At 37.7% G+C, this 13,869-nt stretch overlaps 1 protein-coding gene across 1 annotated transcript; it reads right to left on the bottom strand.

Moving 5' to 3' along the window:
• Positions 1-29: 29 nt before the first annotated feature.
• On the bottom strand, positions 30-2,867 carry LOC110377211 (gustatory and odorant receptor 24). The gene is made up of 5 exons (XM_049837615.2): positions 1,924-2,867; positions 1,544-1,801; positions 1,053-1,331; positions 622-783; positions 30-249 (listed from the first exon to the last, which is right to left on the bottom strand). Exons 1-5 carry the CDS (start codon positions 2,452-2,454, stop codon positions 49-51), a joined length of 1,431 nt encoding a protein of 476 aa, XP_049693572.1. The 5' UTR covers positions 2,455-2,867; the 3' UTR covers positions 30-48.
• Between the last annotated feature and the right edge of the window lie 11,002 nt (positions 2,868-13,869).

The raw sequence follows: 13,869 nt of genomic DNA, 5'->3' as shown, positions 1-13,869 counted from the left end.
CAAATAAATAATAAAGCAAATTAACTGTTTCATCATATTATAAAGCTTTTAATTCTTCTTTTTCTTCTTGGCGAGCGTTGTCAGCACGGTAGTCATAATGGTCGTCGTACTGGTAGTCATGGCTTCTGTGGTGGCACTGGTAATGTTGTATGGCACTTCTTCTTCCTCATCACGGTTCTGCGACTCGTCGGGGATACTGATTTGGAATTGCAGCAGCACTACTAGATAGGTCACCATGGTTGCCAGTAACTGTGGGTGAAAGGAACGGTGTTATTTCTTTAACTTAACTGAAAGTTAGTGGGCTGGGCATGTAATTTTGTAAAATTGTTTGATTAATCCAGAAATTGTATACCCGCTGCGAAATGAGGCCCATGATAGAGTTAAACGGTTGATTAAAATATTTACCTCATTGAGGCATATCTATTGAGGAAGCCCTTCAAGTGTGGCTTGACCTGCGTCAATACAAAACGTAGCAAAACCGCAAATGTAGTTCCATTCATTTATCTTCATTAACAGGGATTGGTTATCTAAGTATCATAGCCATATACACAAAGATATCTAGTACGGATTCCTACATGCCTACCTGCATATTACATTTACCCAAGAAATAATATCACTTACTGATTTAAAAAGCGTCCTGTTCACGTTAAAGAACCCGCCGAGGCTGATTTGCGAGGGGTTCATTTCAGTGGCTCTGAGGAACATGTTGACTTCAGTCTGTGCGTCAGTGTTCATCCAAGATAGCTCCACCATTAGCAGCTTCTTTTGGAAATTCGTTCGTACCTGTAGGTGAACGAAAATGTTGAGGCACCTTGTTAAGTAATAGTGTTTAATGGACAACTGTCGCTGTCTGGGTTATTTCGGAGTAATATAAATTAATTTTAGAAGATTTCAAGAGTGATTGTAGATAATTTGGTTTGGCCTAATTTCACCGGCAAAATAAACGTCCGTTTGTCTTAAAACAACAATTTAGAACGTGAAAATAGTAAACAGTTGTTTAAAGAAAAATAGACGTTTATGTTGTCGGTGAACCTAGGCCGTCTTCTACTTACATTATGTGACGCATAATGAGCTTCATCACAAATGAAGAACAGCAAAGAAATACTGCAGAAAGCAGTCAATGCAAGACCAATGTCCTTGATACCGAAACCTTCAGAAATCTGACTCAGCAGGCCATAGATAGAGAGGGTGATTATCAAGAAGAGGTAAAGGTTGACAAAGGTAAATGTATAGCAATTGGCGATTCCAGTGTCGCGGGAGAGCTTGCTCAGGCGGAGCCACAGAGCGCGGTATTCAGCCACCTTGCCTGCTGGGCCGATGTGACGCAGGGCCTGAGGGAAAATAGGAAAAAGTTAATTATGTACTTGTGTACCTAAAATTAGTGGAACTGGTTAACACACGAACATTTTTGGACGTGACCCACCGATTTAGAAAACAAACTGCTCAAGCTCTACATATATCATTATCATCTTACAAGGATCGGTTCTAGGTACATCAAATTATTTTCGCGATAAATGGGATCAGACTCTTAGCATCAACTTACGTTTTGGAAATCCTCAGCCAAGATATTAGCGCAGATGCTCAAAGTTTCACAGAGTAGGTACCAGTATCCTCCAAGCATGTACGTCAGAATCTCCAAAAACACGTATGGTACAAGCTGCATGGGCTTGAAGTGTACCATCGTCACGTGCGTCACGATCACCGTCGTCGTTGATAGGATGGGTATTATGACCGCCATGGCTAGTGCTTTCTTGTATAGTTTTACGGGAAGCGTTCGGCCTGATAGTTGCTTGTAGACCATCTATGTTGGAAATTGGAAATAAGGTTAGGGTTGATGAATGTGCAAAATGTATTAAGATAAAGTACTGAGCTTTAAATGTAAGTAATTTAAATTAGTGAGAGATGAAGAAAATTAAGCTTTACCTCAAAATCCACCCATCCATTGAGAACATTGGCAATCTTTCTCGTCTCGTACCACAGTAAGGGGACGGCGATCATCGGGAACAGGTACACAGTAAAGAGATACTCAATGACAGCTTCTTCAAACTTGCCCTCCGCTGTCCGCAGGATCTGGACTTTGTGCAGAGACAAGTACAGCACATAACTGACCAGGGAAAGGAATACGAGGATAGCGTACAGCATTGATGACGACGCAATTTGGAACTGGTTCACACACGCAGACGGTCTTGTTATCGGCAGGACTCCCATTATCCTGAGCAACGTAAAGACTGGTTTGATGTTCTCATAGATAATATCATTAGAAATGTGCGGCGCCACTAGATTGTTTCTCATGGGAGCCACCACATTTGGCGAATGTGGCTTTATAGGCGTCGAAACAGGAGTGACATCCAAAAAAATAATTTTATTTTTCGGTTTGCTATTTATCTGAACAGGAAACCCATTCGGTATGGGCACAGTCATAGGAAATAAACTGTTACTGGTATGAAACGACATTATTGCGGCGTATCTATTCAGTTTACGACCGCTCTCAGAATGTTGATGTGGTACACTGACTGAATGGAGCTTTCACTTGAAGAGGAAGCTTAACGAGCCAAGGGCGGGGGCACATTGTCATATTTCAAAGGTTGACAAGTTGATTGTGGCTACGTCAGCATTGAGTAGACCTTACATTAAAATTTTATTCCTTGGTTCACCTTGAGCGAGACCTTCAGTGGGTTACACTCAGTTTGACAACACATCATCTGTTACGTCTCGAAGGCACAGCCTGCACGGGGCTCGCGCCCGTTACTGGGTCATTAGTTTCCTATGAGACGTCAATTTCAAACAATTGAACTTGACCATTCGACCTTGCATGAATTAAGTATGAACTAATATGAGTAAATTCTTAATACGGGCAGTCAAACATCCGCGATGTATGAAGGTACGTAGAACAAACGTTTACTTTGCTAAATTGTTTGAGCGTTTTCAGTTGCTTACACTTTCTCGACTGAATGGTATGTATAACTGTTCTGTATTTAATATGTATGTATATAAATATATCAGCTGTAAGCTGTAACTGTAGCTGTGCAAATATTAACTGTCCTTGTTGCGATGTGCTAAAGATGTTTATTAGATTATGTATCAACCTTGGAAAATGAAGGGAGATTTTCCCATCAGTGTATCCGGGGCAATTTACCTAATCCGCGATTAACCCCGCCGCGATGCAGCTAAATTTGATTGTGAGCGGCTTAAGAAACCCCCGCGGCCAACCTTTCTTCATGATTGCTCTCTAAGGACCGGACCTATATCTCGAGAATGCCTCCTACGAACGGGCCTCTATGTTTATTGGGTAGGTTTATCTTGGATTACATGAAATAAGGCGGGATTGAGAAATTACGACAGTCACCGCAGAAGGGATTCATGTACCCATGTAAGGGATCATCCATGTAATTTTGTAAATTACACTTGATTTTGTCTTACAAAACATTTTGATATATGTAAGTTTTAATAAAGTAAAAGAGCTTAATCTTATTAAACTTTTTGCGTAACTTTTCGATTTGCATCAGACAAATCCCTTCAATACCTTTTATACACAGATTTGTCCCACGAAAAAATATTGAAAGGAAGCCTGCAATCACACGGAGGGATATTATGAAAGTTTTCACCTATATCACGGGTTTTTTGCACCACGTAGGGAAAAGGAGCGCAAATTTCTTTGGTCGTAAAAAGAGGAGGCGACGAAGGCTGGCATATTGAAATCTCAGCGAGTCTCGAAGCTTCGAGTGGTCTCCGTCAGTCACACTCGCTCTCAGGTTGATCCCGCTCATTGATAATAACCCGCCGTATGATTTATATCTTCAGATATTTGCTGGCGTTATATGAAAACAATGACTCGCCTATCCTTTGTTACAAATTCATAAAGTTGTTTTGTTTTAGGGTTGGGCTTCCGTTAAACTATTTTTTCTTTTGAAAAGTTAGGGTTAACCCTAAGAGATATTGTTTTTTTGGTGTGAGTTACGTAGGTAAGTCTATAAATACATTTATTTTGTTTGTACATTTCAGTAAAATGTTTCGTAATGTTTTGTCCCCAAATAAATGGAACGTTACCAAACTGCCAACTCATGGCACGTCATAAAATAAATAATGGTTAATAACAACTGAATTATTCGTGTTAGTTAGGACATTATTTAAAAGTTTGACGAAGAGACGTCAGCTCCCAATCTCTGTTCCCGAAAGTTCGAACAAAGTGTAGTATCGCGAACTTTATAACAACCGCTATGAATGACGTGGAGCTTTTTGTGATACAACTTTATCATTCGCTGGCTTGTTTTTTTCTGGCTTATTATTAAAACAGGTCCCTTCTCCTTCTCGACGTTGTGTAAAGGGGTTGGTATTAGAATGAATAAAGCGCAAATAGACCACGTCGCAATAGTTTCAAATAGAAAAATGCTATTTTGTAAAATTATTAAATTGGTTTTAGTCCTCACCTAAGATATAATTAGACATTACTAGAAATGCAATGAAAGCTATTAAAAGTCGGATTTTAAAAAAGAATTGAGAAACTTCCATTTTTTAAATCTCTCAAAAAGAGAAGCACTCAAAACCCAACAAACAGATTCCAATTCGGCATTCCCATAAATATATCGGCATCGATAACGCGGCGGCTTGTTTCAAGACGTTTAATGTAACAAATCGTATTTATCGCATCTGTCCCATGGGATAAATTTCCCATCGCAAGGAGGTCGGAGTTTTTGCTCGCCAGTGTAACTCGATGAGGGACGGATCAGGCCCTTCGAGGTTTATCGGCCCGGACCGCCGTATCTTCGATATGAATTAACTGGTATTGATATATACGAGTGTTTGAACGTATCTACGTGGATAGATAAGATAGGAGGAGATAAATCATTGCTGAAATATGTTGGCTGTTGCTAGGGAATGAGAGTATTTTGTCTTCGTTTGGCATTTATTATGAGGACTAAAGTGTTGGGAAAAATATCTGAAAAGATATAAGGAGTCTAGTGAAATCGCTGTGGCCTAGTGAGTAAAGCACCACCCAAGTATGAGAGTGTGTGTTCGATACAAGGTGAGGCAAGTATAAATGCAACTTTGTATAGTTTGTATGTACTTTCTAAGTATATTTTATACACAAATGACTGATTGGAAGGTGAGGGAAAACATCTCGAGGAAACCCAGACTGTAAAGTCTGAAATCACCAGCTCACTTTCAGCAAGCGTGGTGATTAATGCTCAATTCTTCGCTGTGTGAGAGGAGGCCTGTGCCCAGCAGGGAGACTAATATCGGGAAAATTCTAAATAGTCAAGTTTTAGGTCCTATTGATGTTTAATATTAAAATTGTCGTGTCATTGAAATTACGATTAGGCCCCTAACTATGTCAAGGTAGGCAAATAGACCATGTTTGATATGGTCAAGGTTTTACATTGAGAATAATTGAAATTGAAACAAAACGAATGTCAATATCAAATTGTACATTTGTTACGGAATATATTATTATCACACTAGCTATTTTCCCACAGTTTCACGCGAGGGAACTTCTTCTCGTGCTGGGATAAAATGAATAATAGTTATTTGTTATACAAGAGTGCAAAGTTGCTTTTTAACCGCGGGCTCAATTTTGATGACCGAGCAAGCGAAGGATTCTAAAATTGAAACACGAGCGTAGCGAGTGTTTCAATAATTAGAACCCTGAGCGATAGCGAGGGAATCAAAAGAGCACAAGGTGAAAAATCTTTGCACTCGAGTGCAACACGTAACTTTTCATCCCACCTCATCGAGGAAATTTCTAAACTCAAAAAAAGAAAATGGCACGCACGTCGCACATGGCAAATTAAAAAGATGTACCTATTAAAATTTATTTATGCAAAAACTCGGTTAAAAAATGTAATGAGATTTAAAATCGACCGCAAGACAATAAATTTTTTTAATTTCATCCAACTTCATCTAGGAAATTACTAAATGCAAAAAAAACAAAATGGCGCGCACATATGAGTATCAAATTAAAAAGAAGTACCTATTAAAGTTCATTTTCATCCCACCATCTCGGAAAGAGTAGTTTTACCCTTTGATATCTGAGCGCAAAAGCCGTTTTTATCCTCTAGAGCGGCAAAGTGATTTGAATTTCGAACATCGTGTGCAATACTCCATTTGTGACAATCTTGATAAGACTTTTCAAACAAATACATATAAAACAAATAAAATACTGCTTAAAATAATTATTCAATTAATTGAGTAATTTTTATTATTGTTTTTACATAGATTTTTAACCTCGTTTCATTTTTAAACTGAGTTTTCAAATAAATTAACTTTAATAGTTACTTCTTTTTAATTTGATACCTACGCATATGTGCGCGCCATATTGTTTTTTTGCATTTAGTAATTTCCTCGATGAGGTGGGATGAAAAGTTACGTGTTGCACTCGAGTGCGAAGATTTTTCACCTTGTGCTCTTTTGATTCCCTCGCTATCGCTCAGGATTCTAATTATTGAAACACTCGCTACGCTCGTGTTTCAATTTTAGAATCCTTCGCTTGCTCGGTCATCAAAATTGATCCCGCGGTTAAAAAGCAACTTTGCACTCTTGTATAACAAATAACTATTATTTGAAGACACAGTTTAAAAATGAAACGAGGTTAAAAATCTATGTAAAAACAATAATAAAAATTACTTAATTAATTGAATAATTATTTTAAGCAGTATTTTATTTGTTTAATATGTATTTGTTTGAAAAGTCTTATCAAGATTGTCACAAATGGAGTATTGCACACGATGTTCTAAATTCAAATCACTTTGCCGCTCTAGATGATAAAAACGGCTTTTGCGCTCAGATATCAAAGGGTAAAACTACTCTTTCCGAGATGGTGGGATGAAAATGGTTTTTTTTCAAATCGGTTCAGTAGTTTCGGATCCAAACAAACAAACAAAAAGTTTTTCTTCTTTATTATATTGGTATAAAAGTATTAATTAACTATAGAGATAAATTTGAAGCATTTAATTCAGCGGTGGTGAACACGGTAATCCTTTTATACAGAGACTCTGAATACTGAATGTCACCGGTGAGAATGCAAATGAGCGAATCTTATTTAAATCGCCACCAATTATTTTCAAATTGGCCATATTTGTCCCATATTTTTTGCATTATCTCAAAATAGCAGTAAATATGCTTATATCACAAATATGTAGAACACGACAGTTCACCACTATTGAATTTCAATATTTGTGTGTAACTATGTCTATGTCAGAATTATAACCGTTATTTTCAACAGGTACAATCTGTATGAAAATGAATAAAATGAAGTCACACATTTTACACATCAAAGTGTATTTAGGTATAAGTAAGTACATATATTGCTATTATATATTGCCATCAAAACTATAGATGTAGGTAAGTGTCGTTATTTTATACCCAGTGCACATAAACTATTTTATTCCTGACCATACAACATCGTTGTTAACACGAGAACTAAAAAAATAATTGAATAACTATGTAGTTTAATTAATTCACAACGAGTTATTTTATGAATAACTAGCCGTTTTCCCGCGGTTTCACCCGCGTCCCGTGCTAACTACTGCCCGTACCGGGATAAAATATAGCCTATGTTACTCGTGGATAATGTAGCTTTCGAATGGTGAAAGAATTTTTAAAAACTGTCCAGTAGTTTTTGAGCCTATTCATTACAACCAAACAAACAAACAAAGTTTTCCTCTTTATAATATTAGTATAGACTATGCATATATATGACATACAATATATCTCGACGTCTCCGGTCGTCACACTCGGAACTGACAATATCCGCTGCCGGCCCTCTCTCGCGTGATTAATAAACATCAAACATACATATTATTAATATTATAGAGTACCTACACTTATGTTATTTTTGAAAACTTTTGATGATTGCTTGGTTACATATTCCATTGGCATACTAACAGCTAGTAGGTACCTACTGATAGTTTTTACGAAACTCCTCGGAAAGAAATGTATGATTAATTCCTAGACTTTACCAGCTGTAAACATGCTATGTAGGTATAAGGTAGTGTAAATACCTATACGTACAAGACTACTTATATATAACTTACTATATAGGTAGAAACTTAGCTAAAATAAAATATTTTTTCAGTGGCAAAGCGATGAATTTCGATAATTTTGAATAAGTTGAAAATGTCGCGACGAAGCGCTAGCAAGAAGTTTCTAGTAGGTAAATTTTGTCGTCTAATTGGCGAGCCTTGTCTTCGAATGTTCTGGTTCAATTACTTTACGTAATAAGTAGAGGTGAACGCTAAACTTATCGATGAAATAATCACACCTGTGTATGTTCGTCGTAGCATTCGTAGCATGTACTACGCAGCTACGCAATGCCTACGCGTAGATAAGTCGTAGCGCGTAGACGGCCCTACGTCCGCATGTTATTAAAAAAGTACAAAAAAATTAATAGGGCTGTGCAACAACATCATTGTCGACATTTCATTAGGGTTGTCAAAACCTGTTAAAAGTTTCCAACGACATTACAACTGAGAGTAAGTTGAGAGAAACAAGTTCTTTGTTGACTTTCGACTTTGTTAACGCATTGATTGAGCTTGCCAAGATTCTGTTATACTTATTACCTTGTTGATTGTTATTCTTCTGTTTTCATTATACAGTAGACGTTTGTCTTGAACTGATAATATTCGTTCGGTCGGAAAATTGGCTCAATGAGCTCAAAGCGCTCACACTCTCGATTATGTAAGGCTTTGTTCCAAGTCTTATAATAACATTGCATGTACTTATCCTTTAGACGTGTATATTCCCGTCTATATCAATGATGTTCAACCAGCAATCTATAAAAGGTCAAGTGTGTACTTAGGAAGCATGGATGCATGAAAATATGCATTATTGAGTGGATAAGGAGAGAGTAGAGGTAAGTTCACACCGGAGAGCACAACTACGTATTGTGAAACTCATAGTAGTATTTATATAAGTAATAAAAAAAAGAGTTCTGATTTTATTCTGTCCTTTTCAAGAGCAGAAGAGAAGAAGTAAAAAATCCATCAATAATGTACATGATATTTTAACTTTCATTTTCAAACAAAACAAAATGTATATAAGGTTATTTCGCGTTTAATTGCCTTGCGTCTTGAGCAAGTAAACAGTGTGCAATAGGCCTTCGCTGATAGGCCAATAAATATTCCGCAATTATCACTAGCTTATGTAATAATACCCAGTATAATGTAATATTACATACATAAACAAACACGATTAGGTAATGCAGTGCCGACAGTACAGTTCGCAGACGTGTCTAACGACGGATCATTGCGAGTCGATGTTACGAGCACCGAGCACATCACTATACTTTATTATCGACTGTTGCACGTGACTATTGCTAGTCAATGCATATTGCGCTAACTGCGGAATGTGATAATTCAGGGGTTTGAAGTAACAGTATTCGGGCCACTGAGAAGAAATATAAGTTACCTAAAAAAAGTTCTTAATGTCGCGGAAACGTCCAATCTGAAAGAAAGCTATTTATAACTTACTGGTCGTATTGCATTGAAGCTTCAATTTATTGACTGGCTGATGGAATTGAATAAGTACAGTAAGACATCATTTAATAAAAATCATTTCACTTTAAACCCTTCTAAAAAGTATTTACATGCAAATAACGTACAAAATGTTAAATGAAATAAGCATTACCAACAAAGTCCACTAATTACGAGCTCAAATGAAACTCAGGAACAAAGATAATCTTACAGCCAACACAGGTACCGAACACGTAACCAGTTGAATTAAAGTGGCAAAGCTTTTAATGTAGCCTCGGAAACTTTCAGCTTTAACAAGGACGTATAGAGGGATTTCAGAAACGGTGTATTGTAATAAAAACAAATGGCCGGGTGCTTCGTACTGAGCCACTTACGCCAAATAAACTGGGACGACGCGCGACGTGGGCCGAATCGGTTTACTTTTCAATCTGGGGCCGGCGGCGCGGCGTCCGGGAAACAATTTACACCCTCAGTGTGAATTGTTCGTTTAGGGATAACGATGGGAACATTACGTATCATTTTTGTTTTGTTTTTCTTGTTTAGAAAATATGGGGTGTTTTATTAAAAATCTTTGATGGGTCAGAGGAACAGACATTGGAAACGGAAAGAGAGAAAAAAGGTCTAGCAATTTTAAATACTTGAGGAAGTAGTAAGTATTAAATCTGATGGAGGTGGCACAGTTAATCATAATGGAAATTCGTAGTTGCTTGTATTATAGAGTAGGCACCTAGGTAGGTACTTACTTCAGTTCCATAATAAGTACTACTTGTTTAAGATTTTCAGCAGGCAAATTGTAAGTGAACGATTCTATTATAGCCATAAAAATACGTAATATAATAGGGCACATATAGTATAATAGGGGATCTTTGGTGTATTGTTTTCAGGACAATTAAATCTTGCACGGGTGCGAAGTGAAAATAATATTTTATTTAGAAGAGAAACACAAAGCTCTCATTGTCAGACCACATCCGCAGAACTGTCTCCCAAGTTCTTGATATTATATAGAAAGAGAAAAATACTCTGAAAATTTCATTTGTGGAGTCGAGGATTTATAAATATTCATAAATGTGACGGCTCCAGAGCAGCCCGCATTAGCCCACTCCTGCTTCCTTGCCGCGCACACAATGTTCACTCAACCTTATTTATATGCACTTTTGATATAAATCCTCTTTCATGCCACGCATACCATAAACTATTTAATAAAACCATTATGCTCACTTTAAAAATAAAAAATCAGTAAAGAGTTTGGCTACAAAAAGGGTTTTCACCGAAGCACTTTCTTATTAAGTATTTTAACGTCGCGAAAAATTATTATAAAAAGTTAAAAGCTATTTATTATGAAAGTTTTTACATAAAAGGCTTCTCGTAATTGGCGTGGAAAGTTGTAGTAATTTAAATGTGCTGAGGAAAGTGATTATTCAAAAAATATAAAGCAAGATGAAAATTATGATATATGAAACTTCTCCGGTTTGAATATTTCTTACTGTCCTCGAATGGAATATTTTTCTGCGATGTACTATTTTATTAAAAGATGGTTTTCATTCATTTCCGTTGGCTCGGTCCTACGTATTGTTCGGAATGTAGGCTATTGTGAAATCCATTCTAAAAACTACCGGCAAATCCCTAAGGCTTGTGCTCCACAGATTGTGAAAATTTCAATCATTTATTTTCTTTTTCATATTTTCCGTGAGAGTCACCTAGAATATACCTAAATATGTTTTTGAAAGTGGATTGCAAATTAATTAGCCATTCCACGATATTAACTATTTCTTAAGTTTTATATTTGTAAAATAAAAACATTTCTTGGTGAGCCAATAAAATACAAATAATAAATGTTATTTCTGCAGTTCTTCCTTATGTACACAAAAGCTTCACATTCCATAATCAAATTTCGAATCAGATTTTGTCATACTCGCTGTTGATTTTATATCCAGCCAGTTGAGGTACTATTAGATTAAGCCCACCGGGGTGACCAGACCTAGCAAGGAGGTTCGTTAATATTCAGTGCGCGGTTCTGCGCTCGATCTTACACGGCCTTCGTCACCGACCCAGCGGGGATGGCGACGTGACAACATTTGCCATCCCATGGTGTTTGCCAAGAATGTTGCCAAACTATCACTTTCTGTAAACGACCTTGGATGGTGAGCCTAAATTGGGGTTTTGTTTTGAAAGAATTTACTTACCAGTTTTGTACGTTTAGACGCTGAACTGCTGAATCTAGAGATAAACTTGTATTATTTAACGCATTTGCTAGTTTTATGTGAGCGAGTAAAGAATTTTTCTTCAAATGTTAGAAGAAAAGATTAGGTTAAAAGATAGCTTAAAATCTGGCGGAAGCATATAAAAGTATTATTCAAGCAGGATTTCTAGGTAAAATTAGGATACACGGCTAGAACCTAAACTAGACAAATAGTTATAGAGGTAAGTATATCCCCAGTTGAAATAATAGTGGATTAAACAGCAGAATTAAGTCGGGTCCAGAAATAAATGGACATTTAAATTAGGAACATATAAACTAACCTGACCACTTTCGGGCTAACTGCTGATTTATTATCAAAGTTTCGCAAATAAATTACGTTTATAAGATCTTAATTTATTTTGGGGAAGAGTTAAAAGCTGCATTGTGCAATTCGGAACGTCGCTGTGGTTTTTAAGAATAGAATGTAGGTATATTCGCGGGGTAAATCCGTTTGCGGTTTAACGTTAAGCCAAGCAATCGTAAGTAGTTTTGCTAATCTGTGGCTCGGTAGTCTCTGGTCGTTCTACTTTATTGTGTGCACAAAAGAACTAGATTGACGAGTAATAAATCTTTCAGATTAGTGCAATGGCGCAAATGCAGCGATTGGAATTTTAAGCTGAACGCTTTCAGAGATTGATGGATGAAGTGTCTCTTTGATTGTTTCCTAGTGGATAGGTACCTACTTAATATTAAGTATACAAGGTGTTGAGTTTCTATGTTATAATACCATCTATTCTTTTATGGTTAACTAAAATGTTAATCATATATTTTTTTATTTACATAATATTTACATTAATTTTAAAAATTAAAAATAAACTAAAACGATTTTAATAAAAGAACTTGACTCAGAGATGGACATTTGAATCTGTTTGTCAAAATAAATTTATTTATTTAATATTTATTAAATAAACTTGCCTGCACCGAGATTTCCTAGCATCTACAGCACTTTCCTGTTTAAATCATAACAATAATTGGCTATCTGCTGGAAAATCGCTGGAAAATCGCCTCCAGATTTAAAATAAAATTATCACAAATAACAGGTTTTTGTCACAACGGAAAGAATTTCGCATCAAGTTAACAATATTTATGTAAAATATTTTATAAACTCCACGGCGAGCCAAGCTGCTGTTTACTGGCCGGCGAGGCCTGTGCCGAGATGCCGCTGCCGGTACGCGGTGCGGCGGCGCGGCCCCTGACAGCGCCAAAGCGACGCCGTCAATTTGACTTTTTTGTGTGTTTTTTGGCTGTTTTTGGTTTTATTTTTCTTGTAATATTAGTGTTTTTAGTGTTTTTAGTCTATAAGTGTAAATAAAACGAGCCGCAGCACACGGATGCGCAGCGGGAATGATATGGATTATAGTGCATGTCAATCTTCTGGATCACTGGATGCCCTAGAGAGATGCCCCCTGTGCCCCCAAGCTCGTTTCTTCAGAGGTAAGCGAGGCTTGAGCGTGCACATTGGGAAGATCCACAAATCCCAATGTGCAGGCTCTGCTAATGCGACCGCTACAAACCCGACACCAACCACCGATCCTTTCTGGCAAAAATTATCTAAATTAAAAAACTCAACTCCGGTATTAAAGCGAGTTCCCCGTGGAGCCAGGCCCCTGGTTGCTCAACACTTGGCAGGTTGTGTTCGCCTGGCTGCACGGGAGAACTCGCAACGTGCTTGGGAGCAATTGCTCACCTTCCCATATAGAGTTTTACACGTTCAGAAAAATTTGGCAAACAAAAAGTCCTTGACAAAACAAATTAAAGACAACTGCGTAAGTTTAGGCCATGAAGATTTCGATACCAAATTACCGACCCAAAGAATTTCTAATATACCCCGCCTAGTGGAATCAAAGCTAGGCGAGGGTGACATTCGGGGGGCTGCTAGAATTCTCTTTAGCAGTGATGTGGTGGCTCCGTGTTCTCCAGACACGCTCTCCGCTCTGGAGAGTAAACACCCAGCCCCAGCAGATGGCCTCTCTTTTCCCGACCCTCCTGATTCAGACGCACATACCCTCACAATTTCAGGTCGACACCTGGTCACAGCCATAGGCTCCTTCAGGAGCGGCTCCGCAGGCGGCCTCGATGGCTTGAGTCCGCAACACCTGAAGGATCTCACCTGCCCAAGCGCCGGGGAAGCAGGTGAGTCGCTCTTGAAGGAGCTTACGGCTC

This window comes from Helicoverpa armigera, chromosome 23 (assembly GCF_030705265.1).
Source record: "Helicoverpa armigera isolate CAAS_96S chromosome 23, ASM3070526v1, whole genome shotgun sequence".
Lineage (NCBI taxonomy): Eukaryota > Metazoa > Arthropoda > Insecta > Lepidoptera > Noctuidae > Helicoverpa > Helicoverpa armigera.
Note: the sequence above shows the minus strand (reverse complement) of the source record. Positions and strands in the feature narration are given on the sequence as shown.

Coding starts and splice junctions, on each gene's coding strand:
- LOC110377211 (XM_049837615.2), bottom strand. CDS start 2,454: ATGTCGTTTCATACCAGTAACAGTTTATTTCCTATGACTGTGCCCATA. Junction 1,802..1,923: donor ATGGATGGGTGGATTTTGAG/GTAAAGCTTAAT, acceptor TTTCCAACATAG/ATGGTCTACAAGCAACTATC. Junction 1,332..1,543: donor TGGCTGAGGATTTCCAAAAC/GTAAGTTGATGC, acceptor ATTTTCCCTCAG/GCCCTGCGTCACATCGGCCC.